This window comes from Cavia porcellus, unplaced genomic scaffold (assembly GCF_034190915.1).
Source record: "Cavia porcellus strain 051 isolate PalLab524CR breed Dunkin Hartley unplaced genomic scaffold, mCavPor4.1 scaffold_23, whole genome shotgun sequence".
NCBI classification, from domain to species: domain Eukaryota; kingdom Metazoa; phylum Chordata; class Mammalia; order Rodentia; family Caviidae; genus Cavia; species Cavia porcellus.
Genome location: NW_026947506.1, coordinates 42,168,313 through 42,195,597, shown reverse-complemented (window position 1 = coordinate 42,195,597; position 27,285 = coordinate 42,168,313). Strand labels below are relative to the sequence as shown.

General features: G+C 47.0%; 1 protein-coding gene across 5 annotated transcripts in view; it reads right to left on the bottom strand.

The window, feature by feature from the left end:
• The window catches only part of Hip1 (huntingtin interacting protein 1), a 152,179-nt gene that overhangs the window by 17,975 nt on the left and 106,919 nt on the right, over positions 1 to 27,285 (bottom strand). For 4 of the 5 annotated variants that reach the window (XM_003470091.5, XM_005003670.4, XM_063234297.1 and 1 more), the window contains exons 5-19: positions 23,892 to 23,972; positions 19,472 to 19,548; positions 18,850 to 18,911; positions 14,633 to 14,773; positions 11,910 to 11,967; positions 6,920 to 6,995; positions 6,668 to 6,808; positions 6,214 to 6,311; positions 5,350 to 5,422; positions 3,857 to 4,040; positions 3,292 to 3,380; positions 2,823 to 2,939; positions 1,731 to 1,832; positions 1,369 to 1,512; positions 811 to 946 (exon numbers count right to left, since the gene is read on the bottom strand). In XM_003470091.5, the coding sequence (XP_003470139.1) occupies positions 811 to 946; positions 1,369 to 1,512; positions 1,731 to 1,832; positions 2,823 to 2,939; positions 3,292 to 3,380; positions 3,857 to 4,040; positions 5,350 to 5,422; positions 6,214 to 6,311; positions 6,668 to 6,808; positions 6,920 to 6,995; positions 11,910 to 11,967; positions 14,633 to 14,773; positions 18,850 to 18,911; positions 19,472 to 19,548; positions 23,892 to 23,972 (1,579 nt within the window). The remainder of the gene's footprint in view (positions 1 to 810; positions 947 to 1,368; positions 1,513 to 1,730; positions 1,833 to 2,822; positions 2,940 to 3,291; positions 3,381 to 3,856; positions 4,041 to 5,349; positions 5,423 to 6,213; positions 6,312 to 6,667; positions 6,809 to 6,919; positions 6,996 to 11,909; positions 11,968 to 14,632; positions 14,774 to 18,849; positions 18,912 to 19,471; positions 19,549 to 23,891; positions 23,973 to 27,285) is intronic. The other variant, XM_063234296.1, reaches the window with a different exon arrangement.

Here is a 27,285-nt window from a genome sequence, read left to right as displayed (position 1 = left end):
GGCCAGTGACTGCGGCCCCTAGTGTCCCCTCGGTCAGGTGGGCACTTGGCATGCTCCTTTACTATAACTATCTCTGCACAGATGGCCCCCTGATTAGGCCACGAGCCTCCCTGTATACTCTGTCAAATCAGGATCCTTCCTTTTGGTAAGGAAATCAGCCATCAGTTGTACACTCCCTTCTGCTTGTCCTTCTGTGGGATGGCTTGGGACTCTGCCAGCTGTCCCCCTGGCTTAAAAATAAGCTGTAATAAAGACTGTTCTTGGCTGCATCCTGCACCTCACAAATCCCCCTGGGACACACCCCGACCTCGCACTCCTCCCGGGCAGGGCTCTGGGTGGGGACGGTGTTGTACCCACATGTCCTCAGGACTCATCGACATGCACACAGGGCCCGTACATCCTGCGGGCCAAGAGGGGACTTTTCCTCTTCCCACCACGACATGCCACGTGCTGCCTCCCTGCCTGCTGGAGTTTCCAGGCAGCTACTTCTTGATCTGTCCCTAGTTTTCTTGTCAGGGAGACACAGAGCTGTCCACGCCTTTTTCAGTTTTCACACTTGTTTCAGGTCCTTCTTACAGTGCAACTGAGGAAAACTGTGATTATCACACTCTGGGCTCAAGGACAGCACAGCTGCCTAGGCCCTACCACATAACTCTAACGTGACTGAGCTAAGATGGGATCTGGGCAGCCTCAGGGACGCTGACGGGCAACTGGGCTGGAGCTCTTGAGCAAAGCATCACTGGGGACCCAATACTAACCGCACACAGCAGGCTGTGAGGATGTGACCTGCAGCTGAGAAGGGGACAGTACCTGTGGACCCCGCACAGCTGATGAGTGTGGGCTCCTCCAGCTGGCTCAGTGCCTCCTGCACCATGCGCTCCACAGCCTTCCTGGACTGCGCCAGCAGCGCCTTCCGCTGGTCCTTGGCGAGCTGGCACATAGACTCCTAGAACAGCCCAGGGAGGTGAGAGTCTGCTCTAGACCCTTTCCTAAGCCCAAGCAGCATCCACCTGGGGTCTTACTGATATCCCTGGGCTCTTGGCTCAGGTTGTCTTAAAAGAGGTCCAAACCAGTGAGCTTGAAACACAAAAGTATACTTGAATACAGGTCACAGGTGTGTGCAATGGACCACAGGAAGCGGTGGGTGGGGTTATGACCACTCACTCTGCACACCTAGGGACGATCCCAAGTGCTTCTCTGCTCATAAATGAAAACAGGCGCTTTACCTTTGCTCACTGGCTGGCACAAGGAACTATACCCAGACAGGGCCCTGGCAACCAGGCTGATGGCTCCAACCTGTTTTGTGTCCCCCAGCTCCACGAACACTGACCCCCATCAGGTGAGTCTGAGCGAGCATCCTGCACTTGCCTGTGCGCTGGCCAGTTTGAGCTGGGAGCATTCCAGCTGCTCTTGCAGGGCTGACAATTTCTCCTCCCGACCCGTTGCGGTGGTCACCAGGCTGTCCCGCTGCTTCTCCAGCTCCATGATCTGCGCCATGCATTTTGCTTCTGACTATAATGGCAACAGCATGGAAAGGAGATGCTGAGAAAACCAGACTTTGCCCTCCCAGAGGTCCAAATCCTCCTCCTGGCACCAAGGAGCAGTGGGTGACATTTCCTCTACCTGCTGCTCTCATTGCGCAGTGATCACAACGGGAGCAACCTGGCCAAGGCAGGAAGCTGGGGCTGGTGAGGTTGATGTCTGAGAGGGCGCCAGGGGGCCCGGCTCACCTGGGCAGAAGTTTCCAGGTTGTTGTGGAGGAGCTGCAGCTCCTGCCTGCTGGTAGCAAGTTCCTGCTTTAAGCTCTCTAGAATTTCCTGCTGTTCCTGGGTCTGGAAAAGTAACAAAGGAGGGCTCTGAGCGGGGTGATGGCTAGAAGGGAGAAACGAATGCTAAAGTCCCCCCAACTACTGACATGAGATTCTGTGCTCTGCTATATGAAGTTGCACCCTAACAAAAGAATGGAAGGAGATGATGCCCTAGACTGCACCAGTGACTTTTCTTCTGGCAAAGAGGAATGTTACAAAAGCGCCTGCAGTATGGACTAAGGTCTGTGATTTAATCATCCCAAAACCTACAATACTAGGGTTTTTTTGTTTGTGTATTTTTTTTTTCTTACTATGTCTGACTTACCAGTCTGGCCCCAAACTCATGGTCATCTTCTTGACTCAGTCTCCTGAGTGCTGGGATTACAGGCATGCACCACCCACAGGGCCCAACACCTAGAACACTGCTGACTACAACATCTCACCACCTTGATAAAACGCTCTTTCTTTGATTTCTTTTCCAAGGGGTATTTTTCAAAGAGCAGGACACCAACCATTATGAATTCACAGCTAACACTAAAAAATGGCTTACATGGAATTGAAACTATCCAAAAGCATCAAACAGGAAGAGTAATTATTATCTGATGAAATGTTTACTTCCAGTAGGTAGATGTATTTTCTACTCTGGGTCACAGTGCAAAGGTCACTCCTCTAAGTCTCAGACACTTGGTCTTATCCGTCTGACCTCTCTTACTCCACCACTTGCCAACCCAACAGCAACATAGCAATCTTCTCTTGCCTGCAAATCTTTGTAAGTATGTGTTCCACTCTTGTTTTTCCTTCCTCAAATGTCCCTTCAAGACTTGTTCTAGGGAAGCTTTGGCCGATGAATCCCTGGGGTCCTGTCATTACTTCCCAAATAAATTGTGCACACACCCGTGACCATGTCCTGCTGCTGTCCTCACACACGCTCTCAGGACCACCCATGGAGAAGAATGACAGTCCTTTCAAGGACTACCTTCCCCCCATCTCCAAGGTCCTTCTCCTTCCACTTACCTTCCGCTGGGCCTGGTCACTGACTCGCTCAAAGGAATCTTCGAGCTCTTTTTTCTCTCGTTCCAAATCTGCCTGGGCTTGCCTGGCCATGGAGACCTGTTTGGTCACCTCTGCGTTCTGTAAGGAAGAACGGCATCTTGGGTTGGTATCTCTCAGGCTCACGGGATATCTTCCTTCTAGACCCAATGACCACATTCAGACTGTGAGTGCCTAGAGTTGGACACACCAGTGGTTTTCCTGCCCACAGGGACACCAGAATCCAGCCACAACCTTCAGATACTGCACTGTAGTATTTACAAAAATAACAAAGATGGTGTGGGTGGTCCTACGAGGGGCTGGCACCTAAGATAGAGCTCAAGATATGGAAGGCAAAGGGGGCTTGCGGAGCTGAAGTTCCCAAGAAATGGGGTGCTGCTGTTTCCCCTGTGGTGCTGGGTCTGCGGGAAGGTGAGAGGGGTCAAGGTCCTACCTTCCGCAGCAGGTCAGCATGGTTCTGAACCAGCTCGCTGTACTTCTCCTTGAGCTTGCTATACCGCTGCTCATTGGCCTGGGCCTTCCCTGCATCGTCAAGGACTGAGGTGAGGTGTTGCCCTGGGCTGGGACCCTCTGCCCTCCTTCCAGTAGGATACAGACCTTCTTCTCCCTCCAAACTCTTCTTACTCATAGAGACTTCTCTGAGAAGTCACAAAAAACAGTAACAAAAAGAATGTACCTGACTAAAATCCTTCCTCCAATTTGTGTCTTCTCGGCATTTCTGTATGGGACATTCCTGTCACTGGGGTTTTCAGCTTCTAGGCTGATTTTTCTCCTCACACCTCCATCCTGCTTCCTTTCTCTTTGAGAGTCCTCTGCCCAGGACAGCTACCCCACTGTCACCTCTGTAGTTCCTGCCTCCATGGGCCCGTAGGACTCTGTATCTGCCGCCCTCAAGTCTGTCCCTTTGTCCAGTGACAGGAGCTGGTGTTCCTGGCAGCACTTCCTTGTCCTGAGCCTGCCCAGCCCCTGCCCTCAGGCCCAGCCTCGACCCTTCTCACTCTCTATCTCTGTCAGGCTCCGCTGCGCTTTCTCCGTGTCTTCCCGCTGCTTCTTGAGCTCGTCCAGCTCTGCCCTGAGGAACTCGCAGTCATCAGCTGCCTGCCGGCCCAGGTGCTGTTGCTCGGCCAGCTCAGCCTCCAGCTCACTCACGCGGCCCTTCAGCTGCAGCATGGCCCGCTGGCTCTGTGAGAGGGACCCAAGTGAGTGGTCTGCCACTGCCAGCCATGGACTGGAGTGCTGGGCAGGACAATGACACTGACTAAGTAGTTGGCCTTGGTATCCATGGGTTCCTTATCCATGAAATGCATCATATTAGGTAAAAGTGCCTACAGATGTTTTAAACTCCAGTGGGAGGACGTGTCAAGGTTCTATGCAAACAGCATACCAGGGCAGATAAAGGAGCTGAGTGTACTTGGGTTTTAAGTATCTACAGTGTGCCCTAAAACAGGCCCCTATAGATACTAAGGGATAGCTATAAATATGAAGGTTTCTTAATCAGCTAGCACCCAAGGTCTCATGAGAGTTGAGCCTTCTGGTTATTTCAAACCACCAACAGTCCTGGGGATAGCCCTGGGCGATCTGGGCAGAGAAAGGAGAGGATGCTGGCCTGGTCCCAAGGGTCAAGTCCTCTGACCAGAACAGCTTTCAGGCATAGGCACATTTGAGTTGTAATCAAATTAAATTTAAAAATTAATTAAATTAAACACATTTATTACAGTCAAAGGCACATTGCCATTAATCCTCCTTGCTTCAAGCTCACTCATCCTTTCTGCCACTGTGCGGAACAGTTCTGGAAATCCTCTTTTTTGTTTATGAGGTGAATGCTGCTGCTGCCTAGTGTCACTTAACACAGACAGGCTTGTAAAATCTGGCTGGTGTGCCCTCCTCCACCTTAGTCACCAGATCTGGTACCATGTGACTTCTGGCTCTTCCTCAAAAACAAAATGACCATGGAAGGAAAACGTTTTTAACTGATTAAGGACAGAAGGCAGCCATGAGAGTGCAACTAGTGACACGAAAGAATGCTTCCAGAACTGCTTCAGAAGGTGGAAAGAATGATGGGACAGGGCGTGTTTGAAGACAGGAAAAGTATCCTGAGTGGGATTCATAGCAATGTCTTTCACTGCGTAAATTAAAAGGGGGAAAAAAAACACTGTATTTTCCAGTCACATATCATACAGTGCACCAGAAGCAACAAACAGCCACCACAGTCCCAAACGAAACTCTCTGTGAGGCCGAGTGAGAAAAACTGGACTCTGGCAGCACACCTCCTAGGCAGGTAGTGACCATGGCTACTGGAGACGCTAGCACCTGGCCGAGCTGCTGTCCAAAGGGACACGTCATGGAAATGAATTCTAATGGATGCCACAGGAGGTTCTTTTGGCTTTGGCATTTCTCCTAATTAACCTGCCCTGGATGTAGCTACGAAAGACACCTAGAAATGTTAAAACCTATCACACGAAGTGCGAAGCAGAGGAGGCCCAGCACACACCTCAGTCTTCACGCTTTCCAGCTGGGCTCTCAGCCCGCTGATCTCTCGGTACAGTCGCTCGATCAGGTGGTCCCTGGGGAGAGGAGGAGAACGTGTTTGCTTCCACTGGGCCTTCTAGATGCGAGCTGGGGGACTGGGTGAGAAAGTTAAAAGCTGGTGCTCATTTGGGGACAATTTTTCAACACTATAAATTATACAGATGACTCTATAGCTGCAGATTCTGTATCTGTGGATTTAATCAACTGCAGGCTGGAAATATTTGGGGAAAATGTCCCATAGCCTAAGGATTATTCACATAGTGTTGGCAAGTCATCTAGGAATGATCTGAAGCATTTGGGAGATGAGCGTAAGTTCTATGCAAGTGGGATATATAAGGGATTTGGGTTCTGGATTCAGCCCTCCCCAGATACTGAGGGGCAATTTGTTCCTTAAGTGTTCCCTAATCTAATACCCACAGGTATATCATAGTGAAATTTGAGGGTCAAGACATTCTTTTTTTTTTTTGCGCTTATGCCGCTGAGCCAAACCCCCAGCCCCAAGACATTCTTTATGTGGTATTAAGAATTCCTTTACAGTAAGTGCTATGAAGGCAGATTGTGGTAAACAAAATTGCTGCAGTTTGAACCACGAGTGGGACCTGAATGACTGTCCCATAGACCAGCTTATATCACCAGTGGCCCAAATGGATCTAATCACTTTTATCAGTCTTTTTACTAATCAAATTAAAAAAATCCACCCAATGGGATAGTCATATATGTATCACCAGTGGTTCAAGCTGCCCAGAAATGAAGTATTTGAATTATGACCTTGTTGTGATCATATTAATTTATCTGTACCATGTGCTTGAACCCAGGATGGACTCACTTTTCATCCTTGTTCACACCATTTTGACTGTTGAAATTGAAGGGATCACTGCTGAATGAGCTGCCAAAGATGTCATCAAACTTGTTATCAAATAAATTCTGCAGGGACCAGAAAGGAGGAGAGCAAGTCAGAGACACAGAAAATTCTGCAAGTGGTCAGATGAGCAATGACTAGCTGCAGACCCATTTGTGATCCCTCCATTCATGCTTGGTTAACAGAAGACTGAATAAAGCTGGATGCACAGATGTGTATCTATAGTCCTGGCTACGTGAAAGGCTGAGACAGGTGGATTATTTAAGCCCAGCAGTTCTAGGCCAGCCTACACAATGCAGTGAGACCCACAAAAAAGAGCTGGAGAAGGTCCAAGTCAGTACACCTGGGCGAGGCCTCACACATCCTCTTCCCTGCACTTGGGGCAATGGGAAGGGCACATTTTTCTCCCACGGGTTCTCACCTGCTGAGAGGCATCCATGTCCATGAGGTCATCCTTCTCTAAGACTGGCTCACTGTCAGGGGATGAAGCCTCCACTGGGATGACCACCATGGGGCTGATGTGTTCTGACAGGGCTGAGGCCCGCAGGAAGTTGGGTGGGTTCTGAAGAGGGCACATATCCTGAGCTGGTGCTCACATGTCAAGACCCACCAGCCTTCAAGAGAGGAAGACCTGGAGACCCTGCAGGGCCTGGGTATGGCCAGGCACACTCACCTCAGGCAGCTGGGGGATCTGAATGAGTCGTTTGAAGTACTGTAGGTTGCTGGAGCGCAGAAACAGATCCTTCAGTCTGTGGGTGGAGAAGGGCCTCAGTGTGATTGTTTTGGGCAGCCCCAAGGAGGGGACACCCCCCGCCCCCAGTTTGGCCACCCCAAAGTTACAGATGTCAAGGAGATGTCCTGCATGGTGCCAAAATTCAATTATGATGTTACAGACCAGGGTCATTTACAGCCAGTCCTGTTACCCAGTGATGAGGAAAGAGTAATTCATGATCCCAAAACCAATGTCTCATTGCTGAGGACATGCACATGTCTGGCAGACTTGTCTTTCTATGCAAGCCTGGCTTACAGTAACATCAGCAGAAATCGACTTTCTTGGAGGACAAGCCATAAAAAAAGGGAAGGACAAGCTGTAAGAAAAGATCTCAAGGAATCCACCTGACTTCCAAGCTCTATCATCTCCCCATTAGACCAGAGGTTTCTAGGGACTGAAGGGACTTACTTCCCTTAGGGACTCTACTTATCAAAGAACCAGGCATGGAGGAGTTGCTCTGTAGACACCTATTAGGGAGGAATCATCTGTCTATATTGAGCCCTAATCTTAGAGATGAATGTGGATATGAAGAAATTAACTTTTTTTTTTTCTTGAGTTGGATACTGGATGTAGGATCTCAGGATGCTGGGTAAGCACTCTCCTTCTGACATATATAGTACTCCCAGCCCTCAAATGCAATTTTTTTCTTGTTCTCAGATCCCTCTTTTGAATCAAAACACTGAAGACCAACAAATGTGAGAGTACCCAGAGTGATACATTCTGAGATGAAGAGGATTATGGATCCCAATAGCAGCAGCTACTCCGTAGCAACAGACTCCTCTCTAGCTTAGCTCTGTGAAAGCCCTTGGGACCTCATTATAGTTTTTCAGATCCCAGGGCCAAGGCTTAACTGTGTCCCCGTGATGTCACTGCTGCTCTCTCTTAATTCAAGGACAGTGAGGCCTCAGATAGCAGCCACTTCTGTGTGGAAGAAAGAGGCAGGTAGCTAGTCACAGGAGATGTTTTTGTACACTAGAAAAAACCAAAGGGAAGAAAACCAGCTGACCACATATCCTGTCTCCCTGGGCGGGAGCCAACAGTAATAAGCTGCACTGCTTTTGCAAGCTACCGGAATTTCACATTCCAGGAAATCAGCCCCAGGGCCTGTCTCCCAGGACTTAGTAAGTCATTTATTATCCGCTGTGTACCAGGCTTTCCCAACGGAATGAGGCAGATGGGAGGTTTGTTCAACCCTGAGCTGCTGCTTTCTCTGGGGAACCAGCAAGAACACTAAAGTTCAGGCTTGTGGAGCTGTGCTCAAGAAAGAAGAAATTAAAAGGAGAAACCACAGTGTCAACGTCTACCCATAGTGCCAAGTCACGATAGCCTCTGCAGCTCCCTGCTCCATTCCTGCCCTCTTCTTGGGATGCTTACTCTAGGGAGAGGCCATACGTTTCATCTGGTCACTCATTCTCCCCCTAAAACGCACCAGCATGATTCATTCCTCTGTTTGTCTTAGGCTACCGCGCTGACTTATTAGCGCACTGGTTCATTCCAGGGTCTACCAGGCACTGTATGCTTCACTGACTGCTGTTTGTCAGATGCTATGGATATAGTAATGGATAAGATGGTCAAACCAAAATAAAATTGTGCTAAGAACTTCTGAGGGCAACAAACAGGGATCTTGAGGATACAAGGTAGGATGGAACTGGAGGAACAGGAGACAGCAGAAAAAAAATGTGACTTGACTAAGGGGGCCTGAGATTGCCTTTCTGGGATGACAAAAGACGACCAGGAAGGAAGCGCACTGCAGAGGAGGGAAGAAAAATGGTAGAGAACAGAAAGTACTGGGGGGCCCGGCAGGCAGCAGTGATAGCTGAAGGATGGAAATGTGGATGGAGTGAGGTGCACTTAAAAGGCATCAGTTAACCTGTGGAGGGACTGGACATGGAGCAGGAATCAGTGCCTTAGCTCGCCGGCCTAGATGGATGGTGACATTATTTACGGATGCAGATGACGGGGAGGAAAACGGTTTGTTGGGAAAACCTAGAGTTCAGTTTGGGATTGAAATCTGGTGTATGGGTGTCAAAAAGGATACATGAGACTAGAACTGAGAAGATCTGACTGCAGACACACACTGGGGCACTGTCAGCAGGCAAATGATATCAAACCAGGGAACACGGACGAGAACACAGAAGAGGCTGTCCTGACATAAAGCAGGTAACGTGCGACAGGTGCCGTCCGCTCTTCTAGATCCTTCTATGGGATTTCCTCATGACCCGGTAACTTCCTAGCCACTGGGAGGCTTACTGCTGTCTTAACCATCTTCTGTCATATCATCACCTTAAAATACAGATGCTGCCACCCCTAAGGGTTGTGCCCTCGTGTGCATTAACTGATTTTATCGTGTGTTTTGACTCTCCGTTCCCACTTGAGCCATACACTTTTTTTTGAAATTCAGATTTTAATTTAACAGAAAGTAGTATTCATGACAAACTTTCTAGATGAGATATAGTCACTTTAAAAAACTCCACAGTAGAAATTTTCAACATTTATTCATTTCCTTATTGGGAGCCTTGGTTGTAACAAGAACATATGCACAAAGAGCCATATTTTTGGAGATTTAAAGATTACAACCCAAAATTCAAAATTCTTAAAATATGTGCCAGATACTACTGTAAAACATACTAATTTTAACTATAAAGGATTAGTATCAATAGATACCTAAGAAATTATTATCATTTACTTCCAATATCAGACATCTGCTTTGTTATTTTTATTTATTATTTTAAAAACTGAGTTTTCGGCTTAGTAGGGCTATGATTATGAGGATAAATTTGAATCTAGCAGTTTTTTAAACTTAAACTAAAAATCATGATACAGATTAAAATGTCACACAAGTGAAAACTTTTCTGTAATATATACACATTTTCATGTAAACAAAAGCAAAGATCAAAAGATGACATCTTTGTTGGCAACAGAAACACACAGATTAAAAAGGTTATTTTATTACAGGCTTCCACTAAATACAACTGGCATAAGCGGAGCAATAGCAATTAGAAAATTCTTTACATTTCCCTTACATTCTCCAAGAAATTACATATAATCAAGAGATGCCCTAGAGAGATGTCTCTAGGACAAAGTAAATATAGGAACAGTTAGTCTTCTGAAAGTTATGACTTGCTGTTACTAATTCACAGTTTTTGTTCTGTGAAACTATGTGGTTTATCATAATTTTTGCCGGTTAAAAGAAAGTAAATCTAACACTGGCAAGATCCACACTAATATGAATGGCAGCCAATCAGACACAATACACAAATTTTCCTCCCAATGTGGAGTATCCATGCACTAGGAGATAATGATTTTCAATACAGAACAAGTATTATGAGACAAAATAGATATTGCTTGATTTGATATATTGTCTATAGGTGGTTTTCAGAAATGTGCTCCAGGGACCACATGAACTAGAATCAGGCAAAATGCTCCATAAAATAAGAATGTATAATTCTAGCCCCAACCACAGACCCTTTGTAGGCCCAGGAATTATTTGTACTATTTAGATCCCATAAGGAATATATAAATACTTTATATTAAAGTTTAAATAACACTACTACAAACTATTGGAGATTTCTCTTGACTTTCTTTTTTGACCAAAACTATTTTATTATGTCTTTCACACTACTTATTTAGTAGCCAGAAAGAAAACCAAACAAAAAGAGCATCATTTCTGACCATCTCAGCAGCGATGATTACTAGTGGTATTTTTTCCCTCAAAAAAATTTAGGGGAAAAAGCAACATGCAGTTTTGCATGTAAGTTTCTTGAAGGCGCATCATAGTTTTTTTAAAAGCTTACAAAACGTATACATAGTAAAAATGTTCAAAATCATGTCATCTGACCAAGATTATCCAGTGTAAAGAAAAGCACTGCTTGGTGTGGTGCTAAATTCTCACAAAGGCCCCTCATGGTCTTCTTTCACAAACAGTGAGCATCTAAGCAGCCTCCCCAGCACTCTTAAGCAGTGTGGCACTATCCACTCAGCAGCAGAACAGTACCTAAAACTGCCCAAGAAGTAATAAGACAGACAAAGCTCAGTTTCAACTCAAGTCACGAAAGAAGTCTCAAGATCTATCAACGTGCAAAATGAATACAGATCATGCTGATTTTATTGAGAAAGTAGAATCTCAAATATCCTTTTAAAAATCTGTTTGAGATTCAGTCTACACTGACAATGGAAAGCAAAATATACTTCTTCAACATTATACTAGAATCTACAATAGTGTTTATGTCTTACAAGTTTCCCATGGAAAAACATTTTATCCATGATTAATCAAATTACAAATTAAGGAGGTAGGTGACTATCATCTGAACATGATTCCAAAGCATAACTTATCTGGGTCCTAAAAGAGTTCTTTAGCCTGACAATGAATTCCCAAACAATTGCAATGACCTGAAGAGCAAGCTTTCCCAGGTCTTTGGTCATGTCACCAACTTTACCACGCCCTAACTCCTGCTACTATAATACAGACTCTTCAGGCATTGGATTTTGAGAAATAACAAATGAAATAAAATATAAAGATGTAATACTGGACAACATCATGAAGCTTGAGTTAGCTGAGACTTTCAAATTTCTATACTCTCATGAGGAAAACACATTAGAGTTGAGTAAGACTTTAGAGATTAATCCAACTCACTAGCTTAATGATTGAAGAAACAGATATTTTTCCTCCAATGGCTTACAAAGCACTAAAATTCAGAAAAATGCTATAAACCTATTGATATATTATCATGTAGGTGTAGGTCATAATATGGCTTCCCTCTGCAGTCCTACCCTTGTAGCTATTTTCTGAAGTGTGCCAGGGGTAACACAGAGAAGCTGACCAAAGGCCTGGAGCACCCAGAGAGGCAGACAGTCATCAAGAGAAAAATAAATTGAAGCTTGAGCCACTTACTTTGTGAACTGCTCCATGAAGCGGTCCCGGTGGCCTTGCAGGGTGTCAGCTGGGAGACCTGGGGGAAATCGGAAGGACTGTGAGAGCCAGGAGGGCTAGAGTGCTGGCAAGCCACAGTGGGGCTGCGGAGCGGGGCCAGCTGTTTGGGTCTGTGGTCTCCTCTAACCAAGAGTTGCCCTGAGGTCTGGTAACTAGGGGTGTGGGGCAAGAGTGTGGGTGAGGCCTATGCTGCCAATCACCCCATGTCAGCTTGCTGCTGGGGGTGGACCACTCTGGGCACTGTAGATAGAAGTCATGTCCAGGACCACAGAAGAGGGATGACCTGACCTTGCACAGGTGTGATGTGCATTTTAGGTTCCAGGGCTGCTTGGTCATTAGCTAACTCTCTCATGCTGCACAAGCACTGGCCTCAGTCAGTACTGAGGTCCCTTCCCTCCTAATTCTGAGAGTTTGTGCATGTCAGCTATGGACCACAACTCTTCTTTTATTTATTAATTATTTTTGCTATACAGGGGGTTGAGCTACATCCTTAGCTCCTTTTTACTTTTTATTTTTAGACAGGATCTTGCAAAGTTGCTCAGGCTGGGATCAAGCTTACAGTCTTCTTGCCTCAGCTCCCAGAGTGAGGGGATGATAGGGGCATGCTTTGTGCCTGGCTTTTAGTTTTTAAATTTAAATTTTAGTTATTTTTGAAAGGGTGATATTTATTTTATATAAACAGAAAGTACATCTATAAGGTATGATCATTCTAAATGGCAGAGGTAGATAGTACATCGAAATGGCACTTTATCTCTGGGAACTTTCACCTAAGAATCTTTAACCACATTCATATCATGAGAAAAGTGTCAGAAAAAACAGAATTGAGGGGTATTTTACAGAAAAATTTGACCAGCACTCAAAATCTTCATCAAAAACAAAGAAAATCTAAGAAGATGCCACAGTCGAAAAAGACAAAATGACTAAATGTGTGGTACTATGGATGGGGCCCTAGGACAGAAAACTGTGGAAATCCCACTAATTAAAAAACAAACAAACAGGGCCAAGGATATACAGCTTAGTGCCATAAGCTCCTGCCTGGCAAGTGCAAGGCCTTGAGTTCAATACCTGGTACCAAAACAAAACAAAAACAAACCAAACAAACTGAAAATCTGAATAAAGCACAGATACACTAGTTCATTAGTTGTGACAAATGTCACACTAAAATGTGAACAAGCCAGGCATGGTGGCACACACCTATAATCCTGGCACTTGGGAGGCGGAGGCAGGAGGAGTGCTGTGCGTTTGAGGCCAGCCTGGGCTACTAGTGAGTTCAAGGCCAGTATGAACTACATACAAAACTATCTCAAAACAAACAAAAAACAAACAAACCAACAGAACCAAGAGGGGAAATGGATATTGGGTATATAGGAATTCTCTGTATTGCCTTACTCTTCTATATATCTGAAACAAAAATGTTTATTTTTAAAGAATCTCTTATCTGAAAATCAGAAATCCAAAATGCTGACACTAAAATGGTCTGAAATCCACATCTTTTTAAGCTTTTGGATTTTTGTATTAAGAACACTAAACCAGGAAACTCTGTACAAACATTCTAACCTGAGAAATTCCAAACCCTCTGGGCCCCAAGCACTTTGGATAAGGGACACTGGACCTGTACTGTCTGGTATTCCTTACCCTCTCCCAGCTGCACAGTTCCCCTGCCCAGAGGCCAGCAGTGTGGCTCTCATGGACCGCTCTGCTTTTAGAGAAGCCTTTTAATCTAAGCAATTACTCGCCTCTTCTGAAAACTCACCAACTTGCAGGAAACCAGTGCTCTCCTGCTGCATGGCTACGGTCTACAGCACTGCAGAAACTGTCTCCCTCTTCCAGGTATTCGGCGCATCTTCTCCACTCCCTCCAGGCACACCCACTGCTCCAAAGCCTCTCTAATCCCTGAATGGCAAATCCTAATCTTCCTGGCTGGATCCATCAAATGCTGCTCCCCTTGTCTCATCAGATACCCGCATTCATTACTTGCCAGTGGCCACAGCAGTGGAGCAGCCCTTGTTCTCCCCCCACTCCCATTCTTGTAAAGCATAGCTCTGTCCCTTGAGTGCTGTGAACCTTTTATTGTACTCATCTAAGTCTTGGTGTTTCCTGGTTTTGCATCATGCACATCTCCACGTGAGTATACTCTTCATGGCTGCCTTGAGTGTGGTTCAAGTGCCACCTTTGTCAGATTTATATGGCAATGTACACTAATGACACAGATCCTACAAGGGACATCCTAAAGCAGGGAGTTTAGCCCAGACACATCATTTTAAACAGGATGCGCATAAAATATAGAAATCTCTATACAATCATTAGGGACCAGCAGTCAGCTCTCCATTTATTGAGCAGCTCCACATTTCCTATTTTTGCATCAAAGTCCATCTGTATGGAGCTAGCTGATCGCTGCCTTAGCTCACGCAGGTGTAGCCAGGCTTTTGTTGGATCCTAGAATATACCACAGCTTTGAGGAATGGTGCCTTGAGGAATGAATGGTGGTGCTGGAGCAGAGGACCAGCTGGCAGACGTAAAAGTTTCAGCCCTGCTCTCACAGTGGCCAGGAGCTCCAGCACCTTTTGTGCCAGAAGCAGAAAGCCGAGGGTACTGAGAGGGGATACACTGCTCCAGCGCCATCTTTAGGCTGCAATCTCCCCAAAGCCCAAGATGCATGAAGAGGCTGCATCTTGAGTACTCACAGGAGTGGAGTTTGAAGAGAAGCTTGACAGTGTAGTCATAGAGATGGCTGCAGTCCAGGATGACCTGGATCAATGGGGCGAGGCGGCACTGCCCGGCTGTTGTCACTGACACAGAGCGAGACATGTCCAAGGAACTGAATACTGGGAAACAAAAGGGGGAGAAAAGAAGTAGGGCAAGGCAATTATAGGGGCTCTGCAGAGGTGGGGCCCAGCACACACTGAGTACATACATTTTCTAGTGTAAGTCATTTAACTGTTACAACCCTCCTGAGACAGGAAAGGTATCCACACTACACAGGTGTAGAAATAGAATTTGAGTCACTCGAAGGCAGTCACAAAGCCACGAAGTGGTCAGCTGAGACAAAGACTCACCAGAGTCCACCAATGGTCTAACAGTGCCTTTGCTAAAGAGAGGCCAGATGCCAGGTGTGTCATAAACAGGTGAGCAAGACTCTACTCTGCTTAGAGCCCTGTGTGACAGCCCAGGAAAAGATGGGATCTGCTCGCAAGCTGGGAGAGCAACTACTCTGGGAGATTCCCTTCTTTTTTGTCTATGAGAAGCTTTCTAAGTCTCCAGCCTTGGACCCAACACATTACTTAATAAGAGTTTCTGATCTAAGGGCAGATGGATTACTGTTCAAGGACAGCCCTCAGGGTTATGGGGAGCCAGACTTTCAGGGTAGGAAGGAGCTATGGAGCCAGCCAATCTGGTTTCTTCAGAATACTGCTGATAGAGCCTGGTTTAAGAGTCCATTTTGCCTATTTTGAGTCCATGCATGAATGCAATCTGATGGTAACCCCTTAAACTTTGGAAGTACCAAATCCGCCAATCCTAGTAGTTCATATGTGGCAAGAGTATCAGACATGGATCAGAGAAAAAAGGGAATCATTTGGCTGTGGCTTGCCACTAGGCTCTCAGGGCACTGAAGATGGGGGACACATTCAGGAGCCCTGGGTGACAACTGGAAAGCCCTTGAGGGCCAAGGAAAAGGGCTTGGGAGATGACCTACTGGGCTCACGACTGATCCAGGCGCTGGGGGAGCTGTCAAGAGAAATGCTGCTATTTACTCTCTTGCTGCTCCTGAAATTCCTCCACAGTCAGCCCCTGCCACAGTCCCTGGGCCTAGCAACTGAATGCTTGGCTGCAGACCCTCAGCTCACCCCTGGGGCTTCTTGCACCAGCTGCCCACTGTCCCTGGGGACTCTATGCATGGCAAGCAAAGACATGACTTTCCCTGAGGTGCCCCTGAGGGAGGAGCTGCTGGAGGGAAACCGAGAGTTGCACATGTTGTGTCTCCCAGCCTCCATGTAACAGGGTTAGTCTGGCAGCTGAAAAAAAAAACCTCAAATGGTTCTAATTAAAAGGCAGCTTTTCTTCTTTAGACAAATTAAGAGCAGCTGTCACTGCAAGGCAGCCATCCGTGTCTCCCGGCTTCCTCATGCTCCATGCTGGCAAGAAACCACAGCCTGCTCCATCTTCTGGGATGCTAGCTGCTTTTCCAACGTATTCCAGGGATGTCCCTTAGCACCTAGCACCATCTACAGCAGGATGGCTGCTGAAAAGTAACTCAACCTCTCTGAGCCTGTGGTCACAGGAGCATAAGCCTCCGTGAGACCAATGAGAATCTGTATTTAAATTGATTTGTTGTCAATGTGAAGCCGAGTGCTGTGCAGGGCTTTCTGATCTTGAGGTTCATCAGGACCACGAGGGGATACAGCAACATGCCTGGTGTCTACCTGCAGCTCCGTACACCTCCACTGCGTTTGAACTGGTGTGCAGTAGGGTTGAGGCCTAGGTACTTTCCAGACTCCTCTGTGATTCTAATATGCAACCTGGGCTGGAGACTGTCCACTAGCTTGGCAGCTGTCAAGCTTTAGCATGCATCAGAATCCTCCAGGTAGATTCCTGTGATGATGGAAATGCTCTCAGTATGTGCCCATCTGAAGTATGGTTAGTGCAACTGGTGACCAGACTTTTTTCTCCTGCTACTGGAATTGAATTCAGGGCCTCACACATGCTAGGCAAGTGCTTGACCACTGAGCTACACCTCCAATCCTTTTGATTTTTATTCAGAGATGAAGACTTGCTAAGTTTCTCAGGCTGGCCATTAACTTACAATTCTCTGGTCTCAGCCTCCTGAGTAGTTGGGAGTATTGGTGTGTGTCACTGTGCCCAGCTAGGACTTGACTTTTAAGAGTTATTTAATTGTAATCAATTTAAATACAGATGCTCCTCAACTTACGATGAGGTTGTATCCCAGTTAAATCCATTATAAATAAAATATGGTGAGGCAAACATGTTTAATACATGTGACCTATAGTGCATCCCAGCTCAGTTTGGGCTATTAGTGAGTGTGTGAAGGGTCCTTTTACATTACTCTAGAGTTGGGCACAATTATCTAATGCAAAGCCTATTTTATACAAAATGGTGACTATGGCCTGACATGGTGGTGCACACCTGTAATTCCAGTGCTCAGGAGGCTGAAGCAAGAGGATCACTGTGAATTTGAGGTTAGGCTGGGCTACAAAGTGAGTTCAAGGCCAGCCTGAACTGCAGAGTGAAGCTCTGTATCAAAAAGGCAAAAACAAACAAATAAACAAAAAGCTGACTGGCTCATGTAATTCACTTAACACTGAAAAGAGAAAAGTGAAAACAGGCTGGCTGCATGGGTATGTTTCACACCACCACAAAAGCTAGAAAACCCGAATCCACCCATTGTAAGTTGGGCGGCCATCTGTGGTCACGTTACATACTCAGCCTTCATTCACGCTTTCTTTATGGAGGTATTGGGGATTAGACCCAGAGTCTTGGTACTGAGCTACATACCCACTCTTTTTATTCTTTTACAGTATTTTGAGACAAGGTCTGTGCTTAGTTACCTATGTGGGACTCAAATTTGGGATTCTCCTGTCTTAGCCTTCCAAGTGCTAGGAATAAAGGCATGCACCACTGTGCCTAGCTCTGCTCAAATTCTTTTGTGCAAGTACTTCCAACACATTATAAAAGAACAATGGCTGCATCTACACCGCTTCTCTTACCTGACTGGGAATGGTATAGGGCTGAGCCCATCCCACACATAATCTGTATTTTATTCTTACATATTTATTGACTTTTATTTTTATTTATTTATTTATTTTTGGAAAGAGGGTCTCACTAAAGGACCAGCCTATATGGCCCAGGCTAGCTTATGGCAATTCTCCTGCCTCAGTCTCCCGAGTACCAGGATTACAGGTGTGAGACACTGCACCTTTTTACTGATTTGTACATAAGGTTCTGCTCAAATACAATACCATCAGCCTGCTATCTTCTTTTTTTCCACAACTCAGAATTTCCCACCGTTTCTGGTGCTCCTCTGCCCATATTCTGTACTGAACTAATTGGCTGAAGTATTAGGGAACTTGTGTACTGTCGTAGGCCTCAACCAGTGCTGCAACAGGACACACCTGCAAGAGGTTTTTGCTGCATGGCTAAACACACTCAAGGCAAAAGCAGTTCAGGACAAGACAACCCAAGCCCAACAGTTTACACGTGCAAACAAGAGGCTACCTAGCATGTGCAAGAATGCTCACAGTGTGCAACTTGCTCCTCCAGTCAGACCCATTTAGAAACACTGTGGATCTTAGGACTTGCACTACCTATGTCCCTTAGGGAAAGGAGCAGAGTCCAGCTGGAAGGCGAGGGGAAGAGAGATGCTGCAGAGATGGCAGAGGCCAAGGCTTGTGGGGAAGTATTAGTAGCTAAGCGTCAGGAAGTACCTGAAGCCTCTGCAGAAGGGAGCCTGGCAGGGCAACAGCTGCCCCTGCCAGTCAAGCAGGTCTTCATGGGCTGCCCCTGGGGACCTGGCTGTCAACTAAAAGGCAGACATAAGCCACACATGCTGAGCAGAAACCTGAGGAAGACCTCAGCTCTGATGAGACAAGAACGAGGCAAAGGACTGCCTGGGCTGCGGTCACAGACTGCAGATGTCAGAGAGGTGAGACCTATCTGTAGGATCTCAGAGACCCGGGCCTTGGGAGCGAGGCCTGTCTAATATGATGAAACTATCAGGTTTGAAAACACATAGCAGCTTCATCCCTTCGTGGCATGAGGAACGAGGTGGCAGAGACAACTGTGAACAAACTCACTCATGTGCACAGTGACAGCAGGGTGAGAGCTGTGCCAGCTGTGCCAATTGGGGAACCCAGCTGGAACCAGGCGATGGAGGCAAGAGACTCACCAGTTTGGAAGAGGTTGAGTTCACACTCTAGGTAGTCAAACATCTCCACTGTTAGCTGGAAACTGGACCAAAGAAGAGAGAGGATGTCAATTCCACAGGCCCGAGGCAGGTGGGTATGTTTGTGTGCGTGTTGCTGGTGATCAGACCCAGGGCCTCTTGAATGCTGCTCACTCTAACACCAAGCCATGGCCTGTAGTCTTTCACCTGGTGACCGCACCCCACCCCATACTCCTACTTCATCCCCCACTGCATACGGATGAGCACAAGTACAAGCACACATGGACATCCTAGCTTCAATAGTTAGCTCCTAGCCTCATGGGTAGTAAGACCACTAGATCAAGCCAGACAGAATCCACAGTGCATGGCAAAGGTAACGAAAGATGGGCACTGGTGTTTGGTTGGGTGTGCAGAGAGTGACACAGGGAAGCCTGGCATATGAGACAGGCAGAGGCTCTGGATGTGGTATCAGCAGTAAGTGACCCCATGACCATGTCACTGAGTGGTTTTTGTCTCTAACCACCCTCTGCACTGGCCATCAGGCCCTCCCTCTAAGATCCTAACAGGAAGTGACAAAATCAAGTTTCTCTCCCACTGGGTCCAGAGCATGAGGGTCACTGCTTACAAGTTGTTGACGTCACTTTCTCCAGCCTCATCCAGCTGTCGGTCACTCATCTGAAGGTTGCCTGGGAACCTTGGATTCTAGAATGGAGCAGAGAAAAGAGGTCAGGACAGGGCACGTGAGGAGTTTTCTTGGAGCCCAACAAAGCCAAAGTTGAAAGCTGTCTACACCAAGTGCATGCACCAGACACACCTAAAGGCATCTATACCTTGCTCGGGCAGGTGGGGTCAGTTCACACGACCTTACACACACAGTCCGTGACTGGCTCGCAGCAAAGAACATCTGTTCTGTGTGACCGCTCTGGGCCAAGAGAGGGCTCCTTCTTGCAGTCTCTCTCCACAGTACAATGAACTCCCACAGGGGACAGTGGTCATTGTTGGTCATCTACTGTTCACACAGCAGAGTGCACTGATTCATCGTTGGTCCATTCTACTTCCTATACTGGTTTCCCACTATCCTTTGCCCTTTCTTGGAGCTGCTGCTGAGCTCAAGAGACACCAATTCTCTTCTCAGTTTTGCAAAACATAATTAGTGAAATTAGAAGGCAGGCAAAGTCACACAATACACACCCAAAGTTGAGAGAAATAGTATATTATATTACACTCTTTTTGTCCACATGGTTTATCTGGAGTCAATGGAGCCACAGGACAAAGGTGTAGGTAACAGATGGGTGGCCAGCGAACTCTAGAGTGAATGCTCTGAGACAGGAACCCTGAGAGGCAAGAGGGAGGCAGTAGGGGGCCATCATCTTTCCTTACTTAGCCCAAGCTCACGTAGTGGTTCTTTAAGTGTGGCCCTAGGGAAAGTGTTAGCAATGTAGATTCTCAGGCGTCTGGCAGACCCATTGCATTTGAGACTGTAGGCAAGGCTACATTTGTGGGTTTTCATCAGGCTCTGGGTGACTGACCAGTTGGGAAAGTGGACTTTAGGGCCAGGAAGTATGGTAATGGCAGCACAATGGGGAGTAGGACCAGGAGGGCAGGCGCAAAAGGCACAGGACACTGCGTAACCACCAGGCACCCTCCTCCCTTCCTCACAGCAGCCCACAAGCAGGAAGTGGTCCTATTTGGGAACTGAGGACCCTGGGATTGGGTTGACAGGCAGGTCAGCCTGGAGCTGTAGTATGGACTTGGGTCCCTCTGGGTAAAAAACCTGGGTGGCTTTTGGGTGCAGAGTGAAACAGCGGGCCAACTGGGTGCAAGACCCATAGCAGCTTAGAGCTGCAGGCAGCAGGCATGGAGGAGGAATTTGTGCAATGACCTGTCATAGTGAGGCTGGAATTGATCTGTGAATTATTTTCCTTGGGAGAGATTAGCAAGACCCAGTACCGCTGTAGGTGTGGGCACACCGGGCAAGGTGACTTCTTCATAGTTAATCTGTGCAACTATAGCCACAAGCTCATCTGTCTATGCAAAGCACACAAAGGTACCAGGTTTCTGCCAGCTGGCACCACAAGCCTGCTGGGCCTTAAAACCCTGGCCCAGATGCTGGGAGTGGAGCTCAGTGGCAGAGCACTTGCTAAGCAGACATGACGCCCTGGGATCCATGCCAGGCTACACACACACACACACACACACACACACACACACACACCCTTGAACTATTCTGACAGTTTACCTCTTGTCTCCACTTTCCATCTTTTGGAAGTGGATAGCTGGGTCTCCAAAGTTTGGAAGTCCCCTCCTCCATCCTTCTACCAGAAAGTCTTAGCTGGCAGCTGCTCCATGGGCAGGGAAGGCCCAGGCCACAGGAAGCAGCAGATAAATGATTCTGGCTTCCACTTCCCCCTGCATCCTGTGAGTGGGGCCACAATATTCCCTCCTCCACCCGAACTGTTGGCATCTTTGGGGACCTTCATGCCAACCCACCCACACCATCCTGGGTGTCAGGTACCCACATGCAGGGCTCCCAGCCAGCCTCTCTTCAACCTGCTGTTGTCTTGGGATTTCAGAGACGCCTCCAGCCTCATCTCTGCCCTGAAAAGGACTGTGGTGTCTTTCAGGGGTGGGTGTTCAGCCTTCACCACTCTGCCTACCAAGGCTGGGGCTGCGCTCACTCCTCAGGTTCCCCACGTTTCTCTGCTCCATGAACATGGCTCACCTTCTGGTCACTACATCACATTCACCCAAGTCCTTGGCAGCTAGGTCCCACCCTTCCTTCATGGCAGCTGGGTCTTGTATACTGTGGTCAGGACCTTTGCCTGTACAATTCTAATACCTCTGGCTACAGACACCCTGGAACTCTGGCTATATCACTCTGGCTATATCACCTGGAACTGTCCCTCTGGAGACCTCTCCACTGCGTGCTTCATTCTGCCGCAACAGCTGAGGCTCATCCTCGCTGTCCTTTGTTCTTCCAGCCTCCTTTGCTCCCTTCTGGTTGCTTCCTTGCTCCATCAAGACGTAGGGCTAGTGGCCTGGTCCTCCTCACACTCCCCACCCATCTAAGCAGCCATCTTTGCCACACTGCCACTAAACCCTGCTGGGCCTGGATGCTCATCACACACTCTACACCTAAGACCTGCTGCTAAATGTCCCCACAGAAGGGTTCACAGCTGGTGTCACTATTCATTTGTACTCTCTGGCCTTCACATACATTTCTATCAGCTCGGGCTGAATACAGGCATTGATTTCTCAGTTTTTGAGGCCCAAGGTCAAGGTGCTGGCAGATCTGGTTCCTGGTGAGAGCAGCATTCTGCCTTGTCCCTCATGAGATAAAGAGAAATGACCTCATGACCTATGACCTTAAAACCCTTAACCCTCACCCTGGGGGTTGGGATTTCAATATATGAATGTGGGGGGCACATTCAGTCTGGAACAGTGCTCCGTAACAGTCCTTGCCATGGATCCCCTGCCTGTGCCCCTGGCTGTTGGTACCAGTTCCACTCTCATACCCAGGTCCCACCCTTTGCTGCTGCCCTCAGCTTGAAACCTCAAGCCCTGCTGCCCACTCCCTTCCCAGCGCCAGTGTTTCTGCTTCCTTCCCTCTTTCCGCTATCAAAGGAGAAGGGCCAGCCTGTTTCCGTCACCAGGACTGCCCCTCTCTGGGCCTCCATCCTGTCAATCACTCAGCCAATCTGGACTGGGCACTTGCATATGGCTAGAAGCTAGACAGATAGAGGACACATGAGCACAGGATACCTGCACTGTTCTTCCAGGACCCCAGGCCAGGGGTCTCCAGTCCTGCTCATCTCCATCTCTAACCTCTGCTCCTATATTCTCACCCCTTCAGGCCTGCTTGGATTCAGTACTAGCAGCAACCAGAGGACAGTGGTGCAAAGCACCATTCAGCACAGATGACCACTGCCCTCAAGCTGGACTCAGCTGTGCCTTTGACCCTCCTGGCCCAGGCCCAGGCCCAGTTCCAGCCAAGAGAGGCCCTGCCTCCTGCTATTGTTGTCCACCCCCTCTCCTTCCCAGACAAACTAGAGGTCAAGGTCTCTCTTTAGAGCCTCCTAGTTTTGGCCCATGGTGCCCACTGAGCAATATGTATGGAGTGAGGAGGAGTAACCATAGGGCACAGGATGTCTGTGGTGTTCAACAAGCCTACGTTTGAATCCCTGCTTCACCACTGAGGAGCTCTATGAGGGGCTGTGGGACTCAACCACTCTCCACACAGCATTTCCCAAGACATGACACCTATGCCACATGGCTGCTGCTGTAAGGATGAGACGATGTCCAAATAGGTTAACAGAGGACAGCAGTGCTAATGAGTCAGAAGTACCCTTCACATTCATCATAGAGAGGAGAGATAAAGACACGAGGACCAGGGATTTAGCTTAACAGCACAGGCACCTACCTGGCAAGTGCAAAGTCATGAGTTCAATTCCCAGCATCTGCCCCCCTGCCCCCCGCAAAGACCCCAACACGAGTGCATGTCCTCTGTCTCTTCCCTTCTCCATTTTCTCCCTGCCTCAAGCTGTTTTCTCCCTCACATGGTGGCTCCTCTGCTCTACCTGATTTGCACCTGGCTGGAGGTCACAAGGACCAGCTCTTCCTGACCCAGGGCATCGTGCTGTTACAGGCCAAGGAGAGTGTGAGCCTCTCCCACTTCACGGCCCTGTGAAGTCCTAGAAGCAGACCTTGGTTCCTTAGCTTGTGCACCCTCTGGTCCCCAGCAGTTTCCTTGCATTGAGGGATGCAGAGATACCGACCAAGTCGGACCTAGATGAGAAGTAGGTTTGATGTGGATATTCATTAGGAACTGTTATTAGCAGTGCAATGAGGGCGGCAGTGATGTCTCCCCAAGGCAAGCTGGTGGATGTGGGTTCTCCACTATGAAAGCGAATGGGAGGTGCAGAGTACACAGGTCAAAGCCCTGTCTATCCCCTTGTTGTACCACCTGGGCCTGACTGCAGCTGCCCTATTGCCTCCATATGGCTGGGACACGTGGTGCACACTCCCCGAGGTGCGCAGGGACTCACTTTGGTGTGGTACTCCATCTTCGTTCTCAGCAGTTTGAGGTAGATGCTGCAGAGCTGTCCATACCCCTCACTCAGGTGGCCCTGTCAGAGAGAGGGAAGAAAGCAGTGTCACCACTGAGGACACCTGGGGTGAGGGGCCTACCTGCAGCCAGGGTTTCTTGTACAAAGAACTATCTTTTTCTGTGAAAATAACATCCAGGAATGGTAGTGCATGTCTACCATCCCAGCACTCTGGGAGGCTGAGGCTGGAGGCTCTCAAGTTTTGAGCCCAGTCCGAGCTTAGAGACTTAGTGAGACCCTGTCTCAGGATATAAAATTTAAAAACAGGACTGGGGATGCAACTCAATGTGAAGGCCGGGCTCAACCCTCCATGCTGCAAAAGAAAAATGAAGAAAACAAGAAGGAGGAAGAGAAGGAGGAGGAGAAAGAGGAGGAGGAGAAAGTAAAGAAAAGAGCTTAGCAGCACAGTGCCTGCCTGGCAAGTGTGAGGTCTTGAGTTTGATTCCCAGTACCAAAAAACAAAAACAAAAACACCCAAATGTTAGTGGCTAAAAATCTGGAAAATATAGAAAAGCACATATACAAATATAATATTATTATACTGCTAAATACATCATGGCTAACACTTACTACATATAATCTTCCCTTTTATTAATTTTTTTTTCAATTTTAAGAGCAGTTTTAGGTCCACAGCAAGACTGAATAGACTGTACAGAGTTTCATATACTGTGTGTCCCCAATACAAACCACCTCCCCGCTATTAACAGCCCTCAGCAGAGAAGCACACTTGTTCCAGTGATGAATCTACAGTGACCAGTCACTATCACCCCAAGTCCAAGTTCACAGCCGAGCTCACACTCTGTGCTGTACATGCAATAGGTTTTGACAAAACATATAACACAGATCTGCCATAAAATATCACACCCCATGATCTCAGTGCCCCAAATCCTTAGGGCACCACCTTTATTCTTATATATAAAAATGGAACAAACATGTTTTTTATGTAATGCACTGTAATCTTTTTTTCCATCTTTAGAAGACATTATGTTTTTCTTTTGAGATGAGATCTCCCCATGTTGCTCAGGCAGGCCTCAACTTTGAAAGTTCAGTGAGCCTCCTGCCTCAAATGCCTGAGAAGCTGGGACTATGGCGATGCACCATCATGCCTAGTTCTGTACATCATCACTTTTAGTGGCTACCCAGTACTTTGTATGTATGCACTATAATTTATTAAACCGATTCAATACAAAGTAGGTGAAGCCAGTTGAAATGAGTTGAAATTTTTGCTGTTACAAATTACATTTCAATAGCACTTAAAATTTTTATTAAAGTTATTAATTATAATAAAAATTGTGGTATTGCCATCTGCACATATTCTGTGCATTGATCATGTCCATCCAACACCATGAGCATTTTCTTACAATTTAATGCTTTTTTGCTTGAGACTGGGTCTTGCTATGCTGCCCAGACTGGCCTTAAGCTCCAGGGCTGTGCAATCCCTTGCCTTAGACTCCTGAGTGCTGGGACTACGGGAGCATCACTATGCTCTGTTTGCAGTACAATCCTGCAAGGATTTCCTGATGGTAAATTTGGACAAGACTTTCTATTTAACAATTCTAGTGTCTACCATGATCACTCATTGTCCAGGGAGGGGCTATTTCTTCTCCTCTGCCTCTCTAAGCACAGTAAAAGAACAAGTCTTCAGTCAGACTCTGGTGACAAACAGCATCTTTAACAGTCCACATCTTTAACAGTCCACAGGGTGGGGTTGAAACACAGAGAGTCTCCCTGAACCTTCTCATGGGAGGGGGCAAACTAGCAGAGTGATGCTGGCAACTCCCAGTTACCAATAAAAAAGGAGGGACCTGGGATGCAAAGACCTAACTCTGATGACTACGGTTCCCATGTGAGTTTGGCCTCCTCCATTCTCTTTAAATGTGCCAGGCCCTCTAGGTTGGACTAGTGCACTCCGGACAGGGCACTGAGGGAGAGGAGGAATCAGGGAAGGCAACACATCAACACGCAGCTGCCAGTGCTTGCAGAACATATTGCTGGAAAGTGAAAAGATGAGACAACTGTAATATGAAAATGCACAAGGACTAGAAAAGATGGACAGCGAGGTATAGTGGCACATGCCTGTAATCTCGAGGTAAGGTAAGGTTGAGGCAGGAGAGTTGCAGGTTTGAGGCCAGCATGGGCAACTTTTTTTTTTTTAAATTTTATTTAAAAGGAAAAAGAGAAAAACACAAAACAAAACACACTTGCTGTTGTATCCTTTAGAGCTCTTTTTTTCCCTCTCTTTTTTACAACAAAATCCACACATTTTGGGTTTTATTACTCCTTAGTTCTTATTACTTTTTTGGGGGGGGGAGAGAATAAAGTCAAATATGGCAAAACAAAGCTGTCAGTCAAAACCAAGGATAGACATAGCACATGATGTCAGCATGGGCAACTTAATGAGACCCTGTCTCAAAAAAATTAAAAAAGAGCTGGAGATTAGCAAGAGCCCGGGATTCAATCCCCATTACCAAAACAAAAACAAAGAAAGACTCTGATTTTCAGAGACTCTTCATCCACGGTGAGAGACAGAAGTTGTTGTGGTTTATATCTAGATGTTCCCCAAGTGTTCCAGGCACTCACAGGCATGGGTTGTTGGAAGGTGACTAAATCATGGGGGTGATGTTAAGAGGTGAGGCCTGGTTCAAAGCGGTGAGTGACTGGCGGTGTGACCTGGAAGAGTTTATCTCCCACTTTCCTGTTCATCTTAGTTCTCTGCTTCCTGGCTGCCATAGCATAAGCGACTTTTCCTGTGCTGTCATGCCTTCCTGCCTTGGAGCTGGCTGACTATCAACTAAAACCTCTAAAAAAGGTGAACCAAACTAAACCTCTCCCCCTTTAAGTTGAGGGTGTTGGAAATTGTGTCAGAAAGTGACTAAGACAGAACTGCACATGAAGAAAGGCATTAAGGCTTGAATAACAAGGCAGGTTAGGAACTTGGTTTGACTTTCCTACTGAAAACTACTAAAACATAGGTCTCCTGAGCCTCAAGGGCCAGAGAGTAGGGCTCTAGCTTGCCCTGGTGGAAGAATTAAGTGAAAGGGTCAGGAGACTGCTTTTGGGTACAAGGGAAGTAAGGTTAAACTGAAAATTACATATGCGTGTACATATGCACGTACACACATGCACATGCACACAACCCCTGGCATTCCTGTATGGAAGAATTCCTCCCTGAGGATCATAGAGAAGCATTCATGGCCTTAGAATGTTCTGATGATCAGAGGGAAAGAAAATATGCTCCCAAGAATTAGACCTATGAGCCAGGCCTCAAGAGGATCTTCTCAGAATTCATAAAACCTCCAGCTGAGAATTTAATTTAGAGTGATCTTAACAGAAA